Source organism: Arvicola amphibius, chromosome 1 (assembly GCF_903992535.2).
Source record: "Arvicola amphibius chromosome 1, mArvAmp1.2, whole genome shotgun sequence".
NCBI classification, from domain to species: Eukaryota; Metazoa; Chordata; class Mammalia; order Rodentia; family Cricetidae; genus Arvicola; species Arvicola amphibius.
Genome location: NC_052047.1, coordinates 70,681,854 through 70,700,942, shown reverse-complemented (window position 1 = coordinate 70,700,942; position 19,089 = coordinate 70,681,854). Strand labels below are relative to the sequence as shown.

Below are 19,089 nucleotides of genomic sequence, written 5' to 3'. Positions count from 1 at the left end.
TCTGTAAAATCCTTTGAAATGCACCCCAAGAATCAGAACAGTCAGTGCCTGGGCAGGAAAACTGGACGTGGGATAAAGGAATGCAGCCAAGGTCAGTGGTAGAATCTAGATAGTGGATGTACATATATGCACTACAGAGCCTAGGTCATTCCAGCACTTGAAAGGTGTAGTCAGGAGGGTCAAGAGTTCAAGGTCATTCTCACTTAAAGTTAGAGGGCGTCTCAGCTAGAGGTGATCCTGTTGTTCTGCCACCACCATCCAACAAAAGAACAAACCAGGTGCGGTGACACATGTCTTCAATCCCAGCACTTGGGTGGCAAAGGTCAGCCTGGTCTACAGTGAGTTCCAGGACAGTAGGGACAACCTAGTGAGACACTGTCTCAAAAAACAACAAAAAACAAAAAACAAAGTCATGTGTAATGGTATATTCTACAACCCCAGAACTTGGGAGGTAGAGGAAGGAGGCTCAGGGTTCAAGGCTAGCCTTAACTACCCAGTGAACCTGAGACCAGCCTGAGCTGTGAGAGACTGTAACTCAACAGGATATGGAGTTGTAGAGACTGGTTCAACTTCTAGTACCCACATGGTGCTCACAAGCATCTGTAACTCCGGTCCCAGGGGACTGGATGCCCTCTTCTGGTCTTTGCAAGCAACAGGCACACGTGTGGTACACAGATATAGGCATAGGTAAAACAATCATACACATAAAATAAAATTTTAAATTTTAAAGTAAGGGAAGAGCTAGGAATACGTAAACATGAGAACCTGAGTTCAAGTCACCATAAAAATCGAGGTGCAATTAAGCCCAAGAACACTGGAGGGCTGGAGAGACAGCTTAGCAGCTCCAGCACTGGCTGCTCTTGCACAATATGTGGGTTCACTTCCCAACACCCACAAGGCAGCTCACAACTGTCTCCAGCTCAAGTTCAGGGGACCTGTTGCCCTCTTCTGGCTTCCACGGGCACTACATGCACATGGTGAGCAGACATTCAAGAAAAACACTCATACACATGAAATAAAAATAAATAAATGTTAAAAATAAAATAAATGCTTCCATGGTGGCTGAGTTGAAGAAATGAAAGCAAATGAGCCACAGGCACTCTGAAGGTTTGGAGATAAAGACAGACAACACTGTGAGGAGTCTCAGAAAAGTAGCTGGCCAGGGTCTGACATCAGATTCCTGCCAAGCCAGGAGCTATTGAGCTAGCAAACAGCAGACACAACAGTCAGACCCAGGGCATATTCTGACATGTGAGCCTGCCAATCTTGGTCATCTCCTTTTTTCTTTAAATTTTATTTATTTTTATAAGCCAGGGTAATTTGCTTGCATGTATGTCTGTGTACTACATTCCTGCCTGGTGCCCAAGAAGGCTAGGAAGAGAACATCAGATCCCCTGGAACTGGAGTTACAGACAGCTTCTGCCGTGTAGATTCTAAGGAACTGAAACTGGGTCCTCTGGAAAAGCAGCCAGTGTTCTTTCTTTACCAATGGGTCATCTCCAGGCTCTCCCCCTTTTGAGACAGGGTCTCACTAGGTAACCCTGGCTGGCCTGGAACTCACTATGTAGACCAGGCTGGCCTCCAATCTCCAGAGATATACCTGTCTCTGCCTTCAAGTGTTGGGATTAAAGGTGTGCACCACCATGCCCAGCCCCTAGGCTTCCTTAATAACATATTCATTTCAAGTAAACCAACAAAGAAGACTGAATACTGTAAGTCACAGAAGATACAGGGCTCACGTCACAATACACACAAAGTAGGTTAAAGATTTGTGGAAAAAACTTTCATGGAATATTAAACTATAGGATGGATACAAACATTTTTTTCTTTTTTCCTGTCAATGTTACAAGTAATCAAGCACATGAAATGTGCTTTGTACCCAAATGACACCACACATGATGTCCCGTGAGGCAGGCTGACCAGTTTGCTCACTTTCAGCTCCCACCTCCCCGGGTTACATGATACATCAACTTAAGCCCCAAACAAAAGCCAAAGTCCAGCTTCCTACTGTGTTCATTGAAGAGGATTACTTTCATTGTATACACTAATGCCAGTAGTCAAATGCCTAACTCTTTACCCAAGCCAAAGAAAAAACTGTTACCAATCAGGTACACTTGGGAGGAAAAAAATGTCACATTCTTGGCACCAGCACAGACCTAAGGGAAAAAAAAATTCCTATTTGTACTAGAAAGGACAAGAAAAGGACTGGGCTGGGGGTGTGGCTCAGTGATAGAGACACAGCCTTACATTCCTGAGGCACTGGGCTTTCAACCCTCAGCACCAGAAACCGAAAACCAAACCTCTACTGGCTCTCTGGACAATCCAAACACAAACGCTTTCACGTCTGCAGAGTGAGCGATGAAGAACTGCTGCTTGGCCAAGCAGGCGTATTTTGGAGTTCAAGGCCAGTCAGGGCTGCTACAGTGAGACCCTCTCTCATCAGCAACAGAGCAAACCCTGTTTCTCTCAGACTAAGGGACAAGTGTAGCAGTAGCAAACAAACTGGGGGGATCCAGTCTTCCAACGACAGTGTGACTTACGCAGGTCATAGCTAGCCATTCCTCTAGAGACCCCTAAAAATAAAAACTGTTTCCTCCCAGAGTCGATACCCAAAATACTGTTTCCATGGTCATAAAGAAGGAACTGCAGTCATCTATGATGGTTCATGCCTTCAATCCCAGCACTCAGGAGGTTGAAGATAGATCTACAAGTTCAAGGCCAGTCTAGGCAACACAGAGTAAATTCTGGGGCAGCCAGGGCCAGAGTAAAATGCTGTCTCAAAGTCTTTCAAATAGATGCAATCTCTGATCTTTACAAAATACAAGAGCTTGTCCAGAGCAACCATGCAGATTGGTTCCTCAGAAACCTTCCAGGAACACAGTCCTCCCAGCCACAAAGTGTCCTCTAGAGTGAACCTCGAGACACCCTGCTAAGGGACTGAGGATAATGCCTCAGTGGGAGAAATGACTGCTGCACAAGCACAGATCCCGCGAGTTCAGATCCCTGGCAACTCATGAAAAAACCAGGCACGGAGATTCGCCTGCCTCTCTGTGAGTTCGAGACCAGCCTGTTCTACAAGAGCTAGCTCCAGGACAGGCTCTAAAGCTGCAGAGAAACCCTGTCTCGAAAAAACAAAAAAACAAACAAACAAAAAAAAAAAACCAAAAAACAAAAAACAGGCACGGAGGTGCGCATCTGTAACCTAAGAGCTGGAGTCTGGAGTCAGGCAGATCACTGGCCAGCCAGCCTTAACTGAAACAGACAGCTTCAAGCTCACTGAGACCCTGCAAGTGTGCAAGCGACAGAGGATGACAGTTCAACTCTCCCACCACATGAACAAGTACACCTCTTAAACAGGCATTCTCTCTCTCTCTCTCTCTCTCTCTCTCTCTCTCTCTCTCTCTCTCACACACACACACACACACACACACACACACAAAAAACTGTGTGGTGGTGGTGGCACACACTTTTAATCCCAGCACTCAGGGGGCAGGAGGCAGAGGCAAGCAGATTTCTGAGTTCAGGCCAGCCTAGTCTACAGAGCAAGTTCCAGGGCAGCCAGGGCTGTCACACACACACAAAAAAAACATGTTTAAAAAAAAACCTAGATGTTCATTCAGTGGCATAGAGAGCACTTACCTAGTATGTTTAAAGTCCTAGGTTCAATACCCAGTACTGCCAAAAACAAAGTTAATTAAAAAAAAATGGGGGATTGGAGAGGGTTCAGTGGTTAAGAGAAATGGCTGCTCTTCAAGAGGTCTTCAAGAGTTCAATTCCCATCAACCACAAGGTGGCTCACAATCATCCATAAAGATCTGGTGCCCTCTTCTGGCATGCAGGTATACATGCAAGAGGAACCCTGTATACATAATAAATAAATTAATCTTTAAAAACTAAAAATGGCTTGATCAGCTGAAGCTTATTTTCTCCCAACTCTGGGAGTTGGAGACTCGAGTCAAGCTGTAGGCAGAGCCGCTGCCCCTGGGCTTCTCCTGTGCTCGTAGATGGATGGTATCTTCTTCCTGGGTCCCAGACTGTCCTAAATGTTCTCATAAAAACACCAATCAAATCAGGTACCCCATTTACACTTAAGCATCTCTTGCCAGAACGGTGGGGCACGGCTGTAATTTCAGCTCTTTGGGAGGCCAAGGGAGAAGTCTCCACAGCTTCCAGGCCTTCAAGGACAACAAAGTTCAGGGCAGCCTAAGCTAGAGATCCTGCCTTAAAAACAATTAACAAGAAACATTTAGCAGTCAGGAGGTAGTAGTGCACAGCCTTTAATCCCAGCACTTGGGAGGCAGAGGCAAGTGGATCTCTGTGAGTTCGAGGCCAGCCTGGTCTACAAGAGCTAGATCCAGGACAGGTTCCAAAGCTACAGAGAAATCCTGTCTCTAAAAACCAAAAAGAAAAGAAGAAACATTTAGGCACCTCTTTAAATATTTCTCCCTCCTTATACAGTCACCTCAAGAGATTGTGTGGGGTTGAACTAAAGGTGGGAGCAGAATTCAGCCTACACCTGTACAAGCAGGAATGAGAATAAATTAATAAAAAAAAAAGGCTGCCTACTCATCAATCCTGTTTGAAGTCAGGCAAGGGGGATGCCTTTGTACTTGAAGTTTTTATAACAGGAAGGCTTTTCTGATCATTTGTATCAGAACTTCTCCCACTCGCCCTTGGCTCCGTTTCCTACCCAGCGGCTGCTCTGTGCGGTGTCTGTGCCTGCCGCTGGTGGTGCTGACCAACATTCATGTAGTGGATAAATAAGCAGACTAGTACAGAACAGCAGCTTGAGTGTACATAGACCTGACGTCAAGCTCCTGTGGCCAAGTGAGCTTCGGCGCACACACACACACACACACACACACACACACACACACACGCACTTATCAGTATGTGTGTGTGTCCACGGAGGCCAACTGAAGGCGTCACAGCCCACAGAACTGGAGATACAGGCACTTTCAAGTCATCCAAAGAGGATTCTGGGACTCTTATTCCCTCCTGCAGGTTGTTCTTTGACCTCCATATACCAATTAGTGGACACACACAACTAAGTAAAGCACCTACATGGGAACTCACAACTGTCTGTAACTCCAGATCAAGAGGATCCAATGCCCTCTTCTGACTTCCTTGGGCACAGGTACACACACATGCAGTGTACACTAGGCAAAAACACACACGGTAATAAACCTAAAAAATTAAAAACAGTAATTTAAAAAAGTAATTACTAGCCAGGTGTTACATGCCTGTAATCCCAACACCTACGTAGAGGGGGACTGTCACAGATTTGAAGCCAGGAAGCTTCAGAATAACAAGTCTACACAGCCAGACCCTGCTTCAAGAAGAGGATCCAAGAGTAGAGTTCTTGCCTGGCATGCACAAAGTCGTGGGACGGATCCCCGACACTGCATGAACGGGGACGGGGTAAGGAAGTTCTAAACCCATCTGGAACGTGAGGCCGTCTCCAAAACCAAAACAAAACAGACAGAAAGAGAGAGAGAGAGAGAGAGAGAGAGAGAGGAGAGAGAGAGAGAGAGAGAGAGAGAGAGTGTTACGGGGTCAAGAAAATAGCTTAGTTAGCAGAGGACCTGCTTGGCATGCACAAAGGAGTGGGGGTTCAGTCTGATGCTCCATAAATCCAGACATGGTGGTGTGTGCCCGTAGTTCCAATACTGAGGAGGTAGAGGCGGGAGGATCAGAAGTTGAATGGGTTAAAGTCATTCTGAGTTTCAAAATGAGTTTCAGTCCAACCTATGGGCTAATAAGAGCCTGTTTTGAAAACGGTGGTAAAACAGAATATAGCTTAATTGATAGCGATTAACTGTTTATCCCACACAAAGCCCTAGATCTAATCCCCAAGTGAACACTTAAAACCCCAGTCCTCAGAAGTGAATTCAGGAATATCAGAGTTCAAGATCATCATGCGATGGTGGCTCACACCTTTAATCCTAGCACTCAGGAGGCAGGCAGATCTGCGTTTAAGGCTAGCTGGTCTACAGGGTGAGTTCCAGGATAGCCAGGGCTATATGACAGGGAAACCCTAAAAACCAAAAGAAGTGGTATGGGGTTTACATTGCATCACAACAGAATAGTACTATAATATACACATCTGAGACTATTCTGTAAATAATGTAAATAAGTGCCTTGTTCAAGGCTGGGAAAATGGCTCAGGAGATAAACGCACTTACTGCTACTGCAGACTCCAGTTTAATTCCCAGCACCCTGTCTGCTGGCTCACAACTGCTTCTAAGTGCAGCTCCAGAGGGTACCTGCATACATGCGAGCCTACCCAGATAAGCACACATATACAAAACTAAAGGGGCTGGAGAGATAGACCTGGGTTCAACTCCCAACACCCACATGGCAGCTCACAGCTGTCTGTATCTTTTGTTACCTGGGGTCTGACACCCTCACACACAAAGGCACACAAAGCACCAATGTACATAAAATAAAATTATTAAGAACTTTTTTAATTAAAATTCAACTTTAATATAGTCTCAATCACCAAATCCAAATCAAGTACTTTGAGAAAAATCCCAGACACTCCACAGACAGGTTCCTTCACAGGGCCCACAACTAAAGCAGCTGGTTTGTCTGGAGCACTCAATCCTCTGGATTGGTGGGACTGATCCAGCTCTACACCAGCTAGCTCTAAAGCTCTCTAGCTTTTCTGGAATCTCCATTACTATGGGCTCATGGGACACACCAGGGATTCAGCAGATTGCTTGAACTATATATCCTGCTAGCACTTCTGTGTGCTACAGTAGCTTGAAGAAGGGCAGACAACACCTGGACCACTTCCGTGACATCTACTTGGTCTTCTGGATCACTAGCAGTTCACTGATTTCTGTCTGAAGAACAGGCCAGAGTAAAATGAACCTCAATCACTGCTTGATAAGTTAAGTATTTCAGACCTGGGAAAGGCCTGGCAGTCCAGCTTTTGTTGTTTTGAGACAAGTTCTTATATCCCGGGTTGGCCACCATCCATTGTAAGCTGCCAAAGATGTCCTTGAACTTTTGAGCCTCCTACCTTCCCATCCCAAGTGCCAGGATTACAAGGCACTGTCATGCCTCTTTATGAAGCACTGGGATCCAAACCACGGCTGCAGGTCTGGCAGGCAAGCACTCTACCAATTCAGTTACATCTTCAGGCTCAAATCTGTACCTTACTGAAGGAGCAAACTGCATGTCCAAACTGTAAGAAAACTTATTAAGACTGAACTCTGTAGCAGAACAGTGGTGGCACACACCTTTAGTCCCAGCACTCAGCAGAGGAAAGTGAATCTCTGAGCTCAAAGCCAGCCTGGTCTACAGAGAGTTCCAGGACAGCCAAGTCTACACAAAGAAACCATCTGGGGTGGGGAGTGGGAGGCGGAAGGGGGGGGGTGTAAATTTAATACAAGTTATCTCTGGTTAATTGATCATTATGAGAAACAAACTCCTAAACTGGAGGAGACATCACATATTAAAAAGCACACAAGGAAGCCAGGTGCAGTGGCAGTCGCCTGTAACTCAAGAGGTTGGCTCCCTGTGAGTGTTAGGCTAGCCTGGTCCAGATAGCAAGTTCCAGGATAGCCAGGGATACATAGTAGAGAAACCCTGTCTCAAAAATAAGTAAGTAAATAAATAAATAAATAAGTAAATAAATAAATAAATGGACAAGAGGAAGGTTCTGCCAGTCTGATCAGAAGACCTGGTAAACTGTGCTAAGTCATGGCCTACATAGAAATCCATGTCCCAAAGGCCGTCTCTTGCTTACAGGGGACAAACTAAAGTGGCAGAAAGCATACAACTGCAAGCGTAGGTCCTGACACAACTCATTACTCCTTAATAGACAATGAGATTAACCAGACTGTCTATACCCATAGTTCTTTTCACTACCCACAACTCTTAACATCTTCTTACTACTGATCCAAAAGCTCAGGGAAGTCCAATTGCATCTCTCTGCTCCTCAGCTTTCCGTCCAAGCTGGTACGATACCACAAAACAGCAAAAGTCAGCCAGCCAATGTGTCCAGACAAGAATGTGGGCCAAGTGTCCTATGGGCACTTAAGCTTGTGGAGCAAATACAGTAGGTGACTAGTCCCCAGGGTTCTAGGCTACTGGCAGTGCAAAGATGAGCTGGCACCAATTTTAGCACATCCACACTTAAGCCAGGTCCTTCCTAAACAGCACCCCTCCTTTCTAGCTAAATCCTTTTACACTACTCAGCTCCCCCTTTTCTGTAGAGCACTTGTAGACCGAATCACTTTGTTGGGCTCTTAGCCAGCCTTAAGCTGTCTTCGGAGGGAGCAAACTGATAGGGCATCCGAACGGCAAGTGCACGTTTCTGTCTTAAAACAGTAAGACAGTGGGGGCAGCGCCGCTGGTCTGGACTCCCTGAAGGCCACCTGGCTACACTCCATTCCAAGGAAGACTTTCTAATAAATGGGGCACCTCCTAAAGCAAGGTGATGAGTAGTGCGGGCAATTAAAGACAGAGCTAAGACTTCAACGTCTGTTTTAAACTTGTCCATAAAGTACACACATTAACCAAAATGAAAATGACAGGCAAAACATTAAGATTGCAAAGCATTTATTTGAAAGAGATACATTTTATCAAACCCCACTTTCCACTTTAATGGCAGTTCATCCCCACATGGTCTTCTCAGGCTCCTTAAAACGTTCTTTATCAACTACTCAAGCCTGTAATTAAAGCCACATTTTAAAACTACATAAACGAAGGAGTCTCTTGAACCATGTCCTAAATCTTACTGCCAAACATAACGTCACTAAAATCACTCAATGGTATTAAGTACGAGCGACAGTAGACGAGCAAACCGCCCGAGAAGCTGAGCCCATCTCTGCTTTTACTGGACATCCAAAAACAAAGCCAAGTGGGCAGTAAAAAGCCTCGCCGGTCACCTCACAGTCCAGGCCACCTCCTGGCCCCTCACTGGGCCCACTTCCTCTGCGGCCCCAGCCCGTCGCGCGGAGAAGGCGGGCCCCCTGGCTGGCCGTCTGAGCCGGCCCCGGGCGAGCAGCTAAAGGGACCCCCTCCCCCGGAAAGGCGCGGCACTTCCTCCGCGAGCCGCAGGCCCACCTGACCACGGTCCCAGCCCGCTCCGCCGCCCGCCCTCCCGGAGGGACCCCCCACCCCACGCCCCGGTCCAGCGGCAGGACGCGCCGGTGAGCGCTCACCTTCTTGCCCTTCTTGCCCTCCTCCTCCATGTCGCCGCATGCGGCCCCCGCGGCCCGCCCCGGGAGCCCCACCGCCAGCGGCCGCTACATGCTCACTCTGGGCCCGCCACCCCCGCGCTCACCGCGCCGCCCGCCCGCCCGCAGTCTCCGCCCCGGCCGCGCCCCACCCGCACTTCCGGACCTGGGGAGCCGGCCCACCGCACAGACCCCGCCCCCTCTTGCCCCGCCCACAGCCTCGGCGCGCCCGCACTTCCGGCCCGAGGGAGGCGCGAGGCCGCGGAGGGCGCCGTCCGGCCGGCCGAAGTCGACTCCCCTGAGTGCTCCCGGAGAGGCTCAGGGTCACAGCCTCGTCGGAGCCGAGGGAGCACGCCTGCCTTCCCTCCGCCCCGTTCCGTCCCCTCTGGAAGGGCGTCCCCCTCCACTCCAGCTCGCCCGAACCCTTCACGGCCGCGAGAGCACGCGCGGGAGTGGCTCCAACTTTTCAATTCTGCCGCCATCTTTAGAGGGACCGACTTCCCAGCCTGCCTCGCGGCCAGGCAGGCGGGCCTCGAGCCCCTGGGAAGGGGCAGGGCCATTCTTCAGCCCTGGTTCTGGGCGCTCTGCCACTTGGCTTTTCTTGCTTGTTACTGTGAGCCACAAGGAAACCCTTTTCTAGTAACTTTCTGTTCTGGCTGGGTGTGGCGACACACTCCTGTGTAATCCTAGCCCTTGACTGCTACAGACTGGAAGATGAGGAGTTCAAGGTCATCCGTGGCTACAAGAAACTTAGAAGAAAAAAACTGAATCTAGAAATGTACAATGACTGCCAACAGCAGCCTCCTTGGTAGTGTGTGCAACCTGTTGTCTGCGTGGGTCGTCCTAAGGGACCTTGAAGATGGTACTCTGATGGATATTAATGTTTCCGAGCTTATGTTGTTTCCAGCCTAGGCTCCAGCCACGCACATATGCAGGATGCATTTGGGAAGCTAGAAAGTGTAATGTGGCCACGGTACCCATTGGCCAAGTCATCTTGTCCGTTTGCAGTAAGGAGCGTGTGGTTGAGACTTATGCAGGATCAAGCTTGATGCAGCCAACTTCCTTGACGGCCAGAAGATCCGCATCTCTAAGAAGGGAGGATTCACTTTAAAGCCTAATGACAATGAATTTAAAGACATGGTAGCCGAGCGGCAGCTCGTGGGTTATGGCTGTGGGCCCCCTGGAAAGTTACGGACTCTATGGTGCACCTAACCCACTATGTTCGCTAATCTCATACCCAGGCCAAGAAAATTTTTTTTAAAAAAATTTATTCTCTCCTAGCTTTGATACCTCAGGAAAATAAGAGTTACAACAGCAAGGGCACTCAGAAATAAGTTGTCATCGTATATAGTTAACAACATCCATAGAACAGTTTAAGAGAAGGGGGGATCTCAAAAGCATGCTGCACCCCTGACAGGCCTCTACTTTTGGCTGTTACACCAACCCACAGTAAGGACTTGGCTGATGGTAAACTAATGCTAAATGAAGCCAATATTTATTTTAAAATACTGAGTAGCCTGCTAATTGTAATAGATTCTGTCAGGGCCTCGTGCACTTTTCCTTTGCAATAGGGAGTCACATCCTCAAATAAATATGGCTCCTCCCCTTCCGTTCAATAGTTCCACTATGGGTGGGGAGAGGCTCATGAATTCCTTTCACTCAGAGCTAGAATGTTAACTGTTTTGGTCTGGTGCAGGTCTTACTCAAACATCCACAGCTGCTTGAGTTTGTGAGTGCAGGAGTCCTGCTATGTCCAGAAGGCACTCTCACAACCCTCTCTACAACCTCCAGCCTTCTTTTTTCCTTTTGGAGACTGAGTATCTGTAACTCTGGCTGTCTTAGCACATGCTGTGTAGAGCAGGGTGGCCTAGAAATCTCAGCGATCTGCTTGTCTCTGCCTCCCGAGTGCTGGGATTAGAGGCGTGCCCCACCACCATTACTAACACCCTGCACCTCTGGCTTTTATAATCGTTGTGCTCCCTCTTTGCTGATGGTTCCTGAGCCTCAAGGAGGGTGTGATGTAGATGTCCCATTTGTTACTGAGTACTCCACGGTTGCTTATTCTATGTAGTGTTCTCATCTTAACCACTGAACCATCTCTTGGGCACCTATGGCCTGGGTTTTATTTCATCTTTTCACAAATTGTAGAGAAGACTCTGAATGAATGTGATTCTTCTCTTCCCAGTTCTGACCAAAGCTATAAACAGAACTGAGGCAAGCAAGCTTAGGAAATACTTTCATAGCCCAAGATTCCATCTGGTTCTGCACAACCCTCTTCTAATAATGCAACCTCGATCCTTTTCTGCACACACTATGTACAAAAATCCTCTCTGAATAATTGCATCTGCCAATCTTGGACCCAAACCTGCATCAGACACACATACTGCCTCTGCCTCCCAAGTGCTGGGATTAAATGCATGCGCCACAACCACCCAGCTAGTTGACCCTATCTCAAACAAAACAAATGAAGAGTGATATATGTGGAAAGGTACATTGATGGCAGATTGTAGAATGTCTTAAGTACCAGGCACCTGCTGTTAAATGGTTAAAGACTAAATATACTTTCATCTGTGTGTATGGATTAGCACAGGAGGAAGACTAGAAGGGTATTTCCCGTACCCCTGCTTGATCTGCCACACGGTGGAAATATACATGCTCTTGAGACATGCTAAAGGCCAGAGGATTTCTTTGACATTGTAAGCAGAATCTGACATCCCCTGCCCCCACTAGCAAAACACAGACAGAAATCTGTAAAAGGAAATAAGTCTATTACTACTGGTCAGGGTCCTGGATTTCCAGGTTCTTGGCCTCCTTTCCCAAGAATTTAAAATGTGGTGCTGTTGTAATATTTACTTTTCTATTGTGAGGATAAAACAGTGACCAAAACCATCTTGGGACTCACGTTACAGATCGTTGAGGTAAGTCAGGGCAGGAACCTGGAGGAGGACCCAAAGCAGTGGCCATGGGGTAACGCTGCTTCCTGGCTTGCTCCCCAGGGCTTGCCAGCCTGCTTTTCTATACCATCCAGAACCACCTGCTCAAAGGTGGCACTGTCCACAGCGAGCTGGGCCCTCCCACATCACTAATCAAGGTCTGGAGCTGGAGAGGTGGCTCAGGGGTTAAGAGCACATACTGCTTTTCCAGTCAACCTGAGTTCAGTTGCAAGCACCTACATGGCAGCCCACAGCTGTAAACAACTCCATTTGCAGGGGATCTGATGTCTTTTTCTGTCTTTCATAAGCACCAGGCACATGGTACATACAGCTACAGACATGCGAACAAAATACTCATATACACAAACTAAAAGTAATAAATCTTCGAAAACATATAAGCCAAGCAGTGGTGGCACTCGGGATCCCAGCACTTGGGAGACAGAGGCAGGTGAATATCTTATGAGTTCAAGGCCATTCTAGTCTCCAAAGCAAATTCCAGGACAGCCAGGGTGGTTACACAGAGAAACCCTGTCTTGAAAAAAAAAACAAAAACAAACAAAAAACTTCTAAAGAGTCTGATGCCAGGGGGTTTATTGCCAGTATATTTAAATACAGTAAAATTTTGAAAAAGTATCCTGGTATAATACAATCCCTGAGATAGATAGATAGATAGATAGATAGATAGATAGATAGATAGATAGATAGAGATAAGTACATCAAGATTAAACTCAAGGTACACGTCATTTCTCCCAAGAAGATGGGTTCTGAAAATAGGCTACCTGTACTAGTTTAGTGACCTAAGGAAGGATCTGCCCCAGTCTTAGTCTTATAAATAGCGTCGCGGTCAATTTGGACATTAGCCACCTCTGGTCCTGGTTGTGGGAGCTTGGGGGAGTCCCTGGCTGTACAGGTAATGTAAGGGTCATTTAGACTCTTGGGTATCTCTGAGCTTGGTTGTGGGAGCTTGGGGAGCCTTGGCTGTAAGAGTCATTTAGACTACCAGGTATCTCCAGTCCTGGCTGTTTGAGTTTGATGTGGCCTAGCCCAACAGATAACAAAGATCACCAATTCCCAGCTTTCTGGAGGGAAGAACAGGTTTTATATCCTTTCCTTTGAGAAGACAATCCTGTGTGCTCAACATCACTGGTTTTCCTGGACACCTGCGAGCATTAGGGGACACAACAGCCTTGGCGTACCAGCTTTTTTTTTTTTTTTTTTTTTTTTTTGAACCACCTACCAGTTCTGAAATCATGACATGGAAACTTATTATTCATTGTAAATGCTCAGCCTAGCTTAGGCTCTTTTCTGATTAGCTCTTTTAGCTCAAGTTAACCTGATTCTCTTTATCTACCTTTGCCTTAAGGCTTTTTACTTTTCTTTCCTTCTGTATATCTTACTTTCACTACTCTTCCTGTCTGACTGGCAGTTGCCTGGCTTCTTGCCCCAGGTGTGACCCTCTCTTTCTCCCTTGCTCTCTTCCCCTCCTTCTTCCCTTGTTCTTCTCTGGAACCTAGATTTCTCTCCCTATTTATTCTCTCTGCCTATCAGTCCTACCTATCCCTCTCATGCTCAGCTATTGGCCATTCGGCTTTTTATTAGATCAATCAGGTACCTTAGGTAGGCAAGGTGAAACAAATGAAATATATCATTACATAATTAAACACACATCCTTATATCATTAAACAAATACAGCATAAACAATATAACCCACCTTCACATATTTAAAGTAATATTCTGCAGCATAAACGAATGTAACACATCTTTATATAGCTAAAATAATATTCCACAACACCTTAATGGTTTGCACCTATAACCCCAGAACTCAAAAGACTGAAGAGAAGGATTGCCCTGAGTTTGAGGTTTGAGGCCAGCCGGGGTTACATAACAGGTCTACAAATAAATATATAAATAATAAAGCAAGAACAAGGCAGAGAGGGAGGAAGAGAAAGCCCTGATTAGAAACTTAGAATCTGCCGAGCGCTGGTGGCGCACGCCTTTAATCCCAGCACACAGGAGGAAGAGGCAGGTGAATTTCTGTGAGTTCAGCCTGGTCTATAGAGCTAGTTTTAGGACAGCCAGGACTACACAGAGAAATCCTGTCTCAGAAAAGAGAGAGAAAGAGAGAGAGAGAAAGAGAGAAGAAAAAGAAAGAATCTTAGGATAAGGATATGTCCTTTATGGGTACCTCACACATAGGGTCTGTCTGCTATGTACATCTCACCTATCTGGTTAGGGTCTGTCTGCTGTGGCCACCTATTCACACATCTGGTTAGGGTCTGTCCACTCTGGCCACCTGTTCACATGTCTGGTTAGGGTCTGTCCTCTGTGGCCACCTGTTCACACATCTGGTTAGGGTCTGTCCGCTGTGGCCACCTGTTCACACATCTGGTTAGGATCTGTCCGCTGTGGCCACCTGTTCACACATCTGGTTAGGGTCTGTCTGCTGTGGCCACCTGTTCACACATCTGGTTAGGGTCTGTCCGCTGTGGCCACCTGTTCACACGTCTGGTTAGGGTCTGTCCACTGGGGGTACCTCACACATTAGATTAGGAGAGCATATTTGTCTTCTTGTAGTTGGTCTTAAGTTGGAAGACAGGCCACAAATTTGGGAAGCTGCCAGTTATTAATCAGGTTCTGCATATTTGGAGGTGGCGCAGAAGTTATAGATTTTTTTGTTATAGGCTTTTTTTGGCTGTTACCAGAGAGCCCTTGGCTTTCTATAAGTCTGACTTACAACAAACTGGCTTCCTGTGCCAATGACTGTAACTGAGGGTTGGTTTCTTGTGCAATCTACTGCAGGTTGTGGGTCAGGTTCTCAAATGTATAAATGGTCTGATTGTTTAAGGGATTGATGTCATAACACACCACTGAAAACAGCTAGAATCATAACACAGTCTCATTTCTCCCAAGGTGCCGCTGCAAAATAGCCTTGTTTTTCAGTGATTTTCTTTTCCTTTTTGAGCCAGGGCGAAACTCAAGCCTGACAGATGGCCAAAGCTGACACTGAATTGTTGATCCTTCCGCCTCTCTTTTCCAGTACTGGCATTATCACCCTGGCTGATTCCTCCTTTTCCTTTCCTTCCCTCTAGCACATTTACTTAGTTAATGTGTATGTGCACACATGCACACATGTGCTTTGCCGCAGAGCACGTGTTACTTCCTAGTTGGAGGACAGTTTGCGGAGTCGGTTCTCTCCTTCCACCATACGGTTTCTAGGGATGCAATTTAGGTCGTCAGGATTGGCAACGAGCCCCTTTCCCCTCCAAGCCACCTCTCCATCCACCGGATCCTGCTTTCTTACCAATAAATTCCCTACCCCGTTTCGTTGTTTAAACCTCTTGAAGAAAAAATGGCCGAGTTATCCAATTACCAGACTGCCCCTTCATGAGGGCAAGTCCTTCTCTTCCTTTCAGAAGCCCAAGCTTTTCAAACATCTGCTCCACTTCCCCACAGCGAGAGCACCCCCGTCCTCTTTGAGGTGCTCTTCTTGGCTGTAGCAGGTTAACCAAGCCAATTTGATGCACTCCTGGTAAATGTGGCTGTCGGACTTTGTCACCCAGCTCTGCCACCTTTCCACTAACTCTCTGGATGTGGCTTCTCCACCCTCCGGTTCCTGGAGTATTCATTCCTAGTTCTGCCATACTATATTTAACCATGTTGGGGACATTCCTTCATAAGCATCTCTGCAGGTAAGGCAAAATAAAAGGGTCCTATGGCCAAGGCTCGGGGTCAGCAAGAGCTAATGACTACGGCATGGTTCTCATCCCTCCATGTGCAGCCACATGTGCATGTGGAAATGCAGCTGAGAGGAGCTTCTCTGCCCTGGTCTGGTCAAAACACCACTAGGAAAGTCTCAGAGGTCCTAAATGCCTCACCGCCATCTTGAGAGACTTTGTTCCAGTCACGGCTTCGTCAGATACCCCACCACTGCCAAGAAAGATTTGCTTTGGCTGTGGCCCTTTAGATAGCCTTTTGCTTTTCCAGGTGACTCTGCCCCTCTGCAGCCACTTTAGATGCCCCCATAGCAGTCCATGAGGGGATACCACCAGACCCGTAATGGTCTGGACAAGAGGTTGAGTACACTTGTACAAATTGGCAGGCATGGTTGTAGGCTGAGTTTTCCTGTCCCGACTGCCTGCTCCCAAATAACTGACTTGGAGGTTTAATATAAATTATAAATGCTTGGTTGATAGCTCAGGTCCATTACTAGCTAACACATTTAAATTAACCCCTATTTCTTATTTGTGTTTTGCCATGTGGCTCATGGCTTGGTACCCCATTTTCTGCATGTCCTGCTTCTTCGGTGGCTGGCTGGCATCTCCCTGACTCCACCCTTCCTCATCCCATCATTCTCAGTTTGGCTTTCCCACCTAACTTTATCCTGATCAGCTAGTGGCCAGTCAGCTTGTACATTAAAGCAATCATAGTGGCATATATTCACACAGTGTGCATAGGTACTCCTTCTGGGTCTGCTGGACCCACACCTATGATCCCACCACTTGAGAGACTGAGGCGGGAGGATTGATGAAGGTTGTGTTGTTCATTTTTCTGCTTGCTTGCTTGCTTGCTTGCTTGAGACAGGGTCTCAAGCCTGGCTGTCTTGGAACACATTCTGTAGACCAGGCTGGTCTTGAACTCAGAGATCCGCCTGCCTCTGCCTCCCAGTGCTGAGATTAAAGGTGTGCGCCACCACACACAGCCATTGATTTGATTTTTTTAATATTTATTTATTTATTATGTATACAATATTCTGTCTGTGTGTATGCCTGCAGGACAGAAGAGGGCACTAGACCCCATTAGAGATGGTTATGAGCCACCATATGGTTGCTGGGAATTGAACTCAGGACCTTTGGAAGAGCAGGCAATGCTCTTAACCTCTGAGCCATCTCTCCGGCCCCACAGCCATTGATTTGAGCTTGAGACCAATGCTTGGTGAGTTTCAGTCCCTCCAGGACTACAGAGTGATAACTTGTCTCAAGATACCAGAGTGAGCGAGTGACCAAACACATGCAGTATCCTTTCACTACCGTTGTCAGGACAACCCAGGGCCACCTCCACTCTACACTGAAGCATCAATCACGGTTAAGCCTCCTTGGGAAGGCTTTACTTTGCCTGTTTGTGATTTCTATCTCAGGTAGAGCAGGTTGCTCTCATTAAGATTAAGGAGTTGATAACAACCAGGACTATTATTAGCCCTGAGTGGTTGCCAGCTAGCCTCCAACAGCTGAAACAGAAGCTCCCAGAAGAGTCTATTAGAGGGGCTGGAGAGATGGCTCAGCGGTTAAGAGCATTGCCTGCTCTTCCAAAGGTCCTGAGTTCAATTCCCAGCAACCACATGGTGGCTTACAACCATCTGTAATGGGGTCTGGTTCCCTCTTCTGGCCTGCAGACATACATACCGACAGAATATTGTATACATAATAAATAAATATTTTTTAAAAAAAAGAGTCTATTAGAAAACTGCAGGAAGAGCTGCTGGCCCCAGCTGCAAGGAAGGCTGCAGATTCAAGCTCTGGATGCTGGAAGAGCACAGAGAGCCACTAAGAGCTGAGAGCTGCTGCCACTCACTGAACTGCCAAACACTAAGGAAGCTACACTTTGCCTACTTTTTAATTTCTATCTACACTGAACAAAAGAGGCCAGGCATTGAGAGGGCACTCAGGTAATCCACTTAGAAGCAGAGAGGCAGGAGCATCAGTAATTCAAGGTCACAGCAAGTTCAAGGCCAGTTTGGTCTACAGAGACACCACTAGGACAGTGGTGTCAGGACAACTAGGGCTACCCAGAGAAACCCCATCTCCAAAAATCAAATCAAATAAAAACCAAATAAATAAAGATAGCCCCAGCTAAGTTGGCAATGTGAGCTGAACATTCCTAGTCAGCCAGTGTGTTCAATCTTCATTACAGTGTGGCATCAGGGTTCTTCAGTTCCCCCTTGCTTTACCTGGACCATATAGAGTGGCTGTGCTTCGGAGAGGGCATTGTGATCTAGAGATTGTTCTCATTCTCTTTTCTCGGCTTTTCAAGACGGGGTTTCTCTGTGTAGCCCTGGCTGTCCTGGAACCAACTCTTATATACCAAGCTGGCCTCAGACTCACAGAGATCTGCCTGCCTCTGCCTCCTGAGTGTGGGGATTAAAGGCGTGAGCCACCACTGCCCAGCTCTCTCATTATTTTTTTAGGTCTTGAAATCAGAAAATACAGACTCATTGAGCCTTTACTCTAGTTGGCTCTGAAGGGACTGAGCCTTCATTAAGTAAATGGGAATTTATCACATGTACAGAACATCTATTTCTGAGACAAGATCTCATGTGTCCCAGGCTGGCCTCAAACTTATTATGTGGATGACGATAGTCTGGACTTATAGGGATAGATTACTATACCTGGCTTATGAGGACCTGAGGGCTAAATATACATATGGCTTTGAGCATGCTAGGCAAATACTCTAGGCTATATCCCTTCCTGATGAGAAGTGACTACCAGGGGCTGGATAGATGGCTGGTGGTTAAGATGGCAGCTCTTTCAGAGGACCAGAATTTGACTCAGCACCTACATGATAGCTCACAACCAGCTGTAACTCTAGTTGTAAGGGATCCAGTGCAGTCTTCTGGCCTTGGGAGGCACACACATCATACACAGATAACATACAAGCAAAACATTCAGACTGTGCTGGCTAATGTCAACTTGATACATACCAGAGTTATCTAAAAGGAGGGAACCTCAATTGAGAAAATGTCTCCACGAGATCTGACTATAGCACTGGGCGGTAGTGGCACACGTCTTTAATCCCTGCACTCAGGAGGCAGAGGCAGGTGGATCTCTGTGCATTTGAGGCCAGCCTGGTTTACAGAGTTAATGAGTTAATTCCAGGACAGCAAGGACTGTTACACAGAGAAACCCTGTTTCGAAAAAAACAAAACCAAAACAAAACATGATCTGGCTGTAGGGTATTTTTTTTTCCTTTCT

At 46.8% G+C, this 19,089-nt stretch overlaps 1 protein-coding gene and 1 pseudogene across 2 annotated transcripts in view; one reads left to right on the top strand and one right to left on the bottom strand.

Annotated features, from left to right (window-relative positions):
- Ccm2 (CCM2 scaffold protein) overlaps positions 1–9,304 on the bottom strand; it is a 60,267-nt gene extending 50,963 nt beyond the window's left edge. The window contains exon 1 of one of the 2 annotated variants that reach the window (XM_038342178.1): positions 9,177–9,304. In XM_038342178.1, the coding sequence (XP_038198106.1) occupies positions 9,177–9,206 (30 nt within the window). In that variant the 5' untranslated portion in view covers positions 9,207–9,304. The remainder of the gene's footprint in view (positions 1–9,176) is intronic. The other variant, XM_038342189.1, reaches the window with a different exon arrangement.
- A 651-nt stretch (positions 9,305–9,955) lies between these two features.
- On the top strand, positions 9,956–10,056 carry LOC119806077 (annotated as a pseudogene).
- Positions 10,057–19,089: the final 9,033 nt, after the last annotated feature.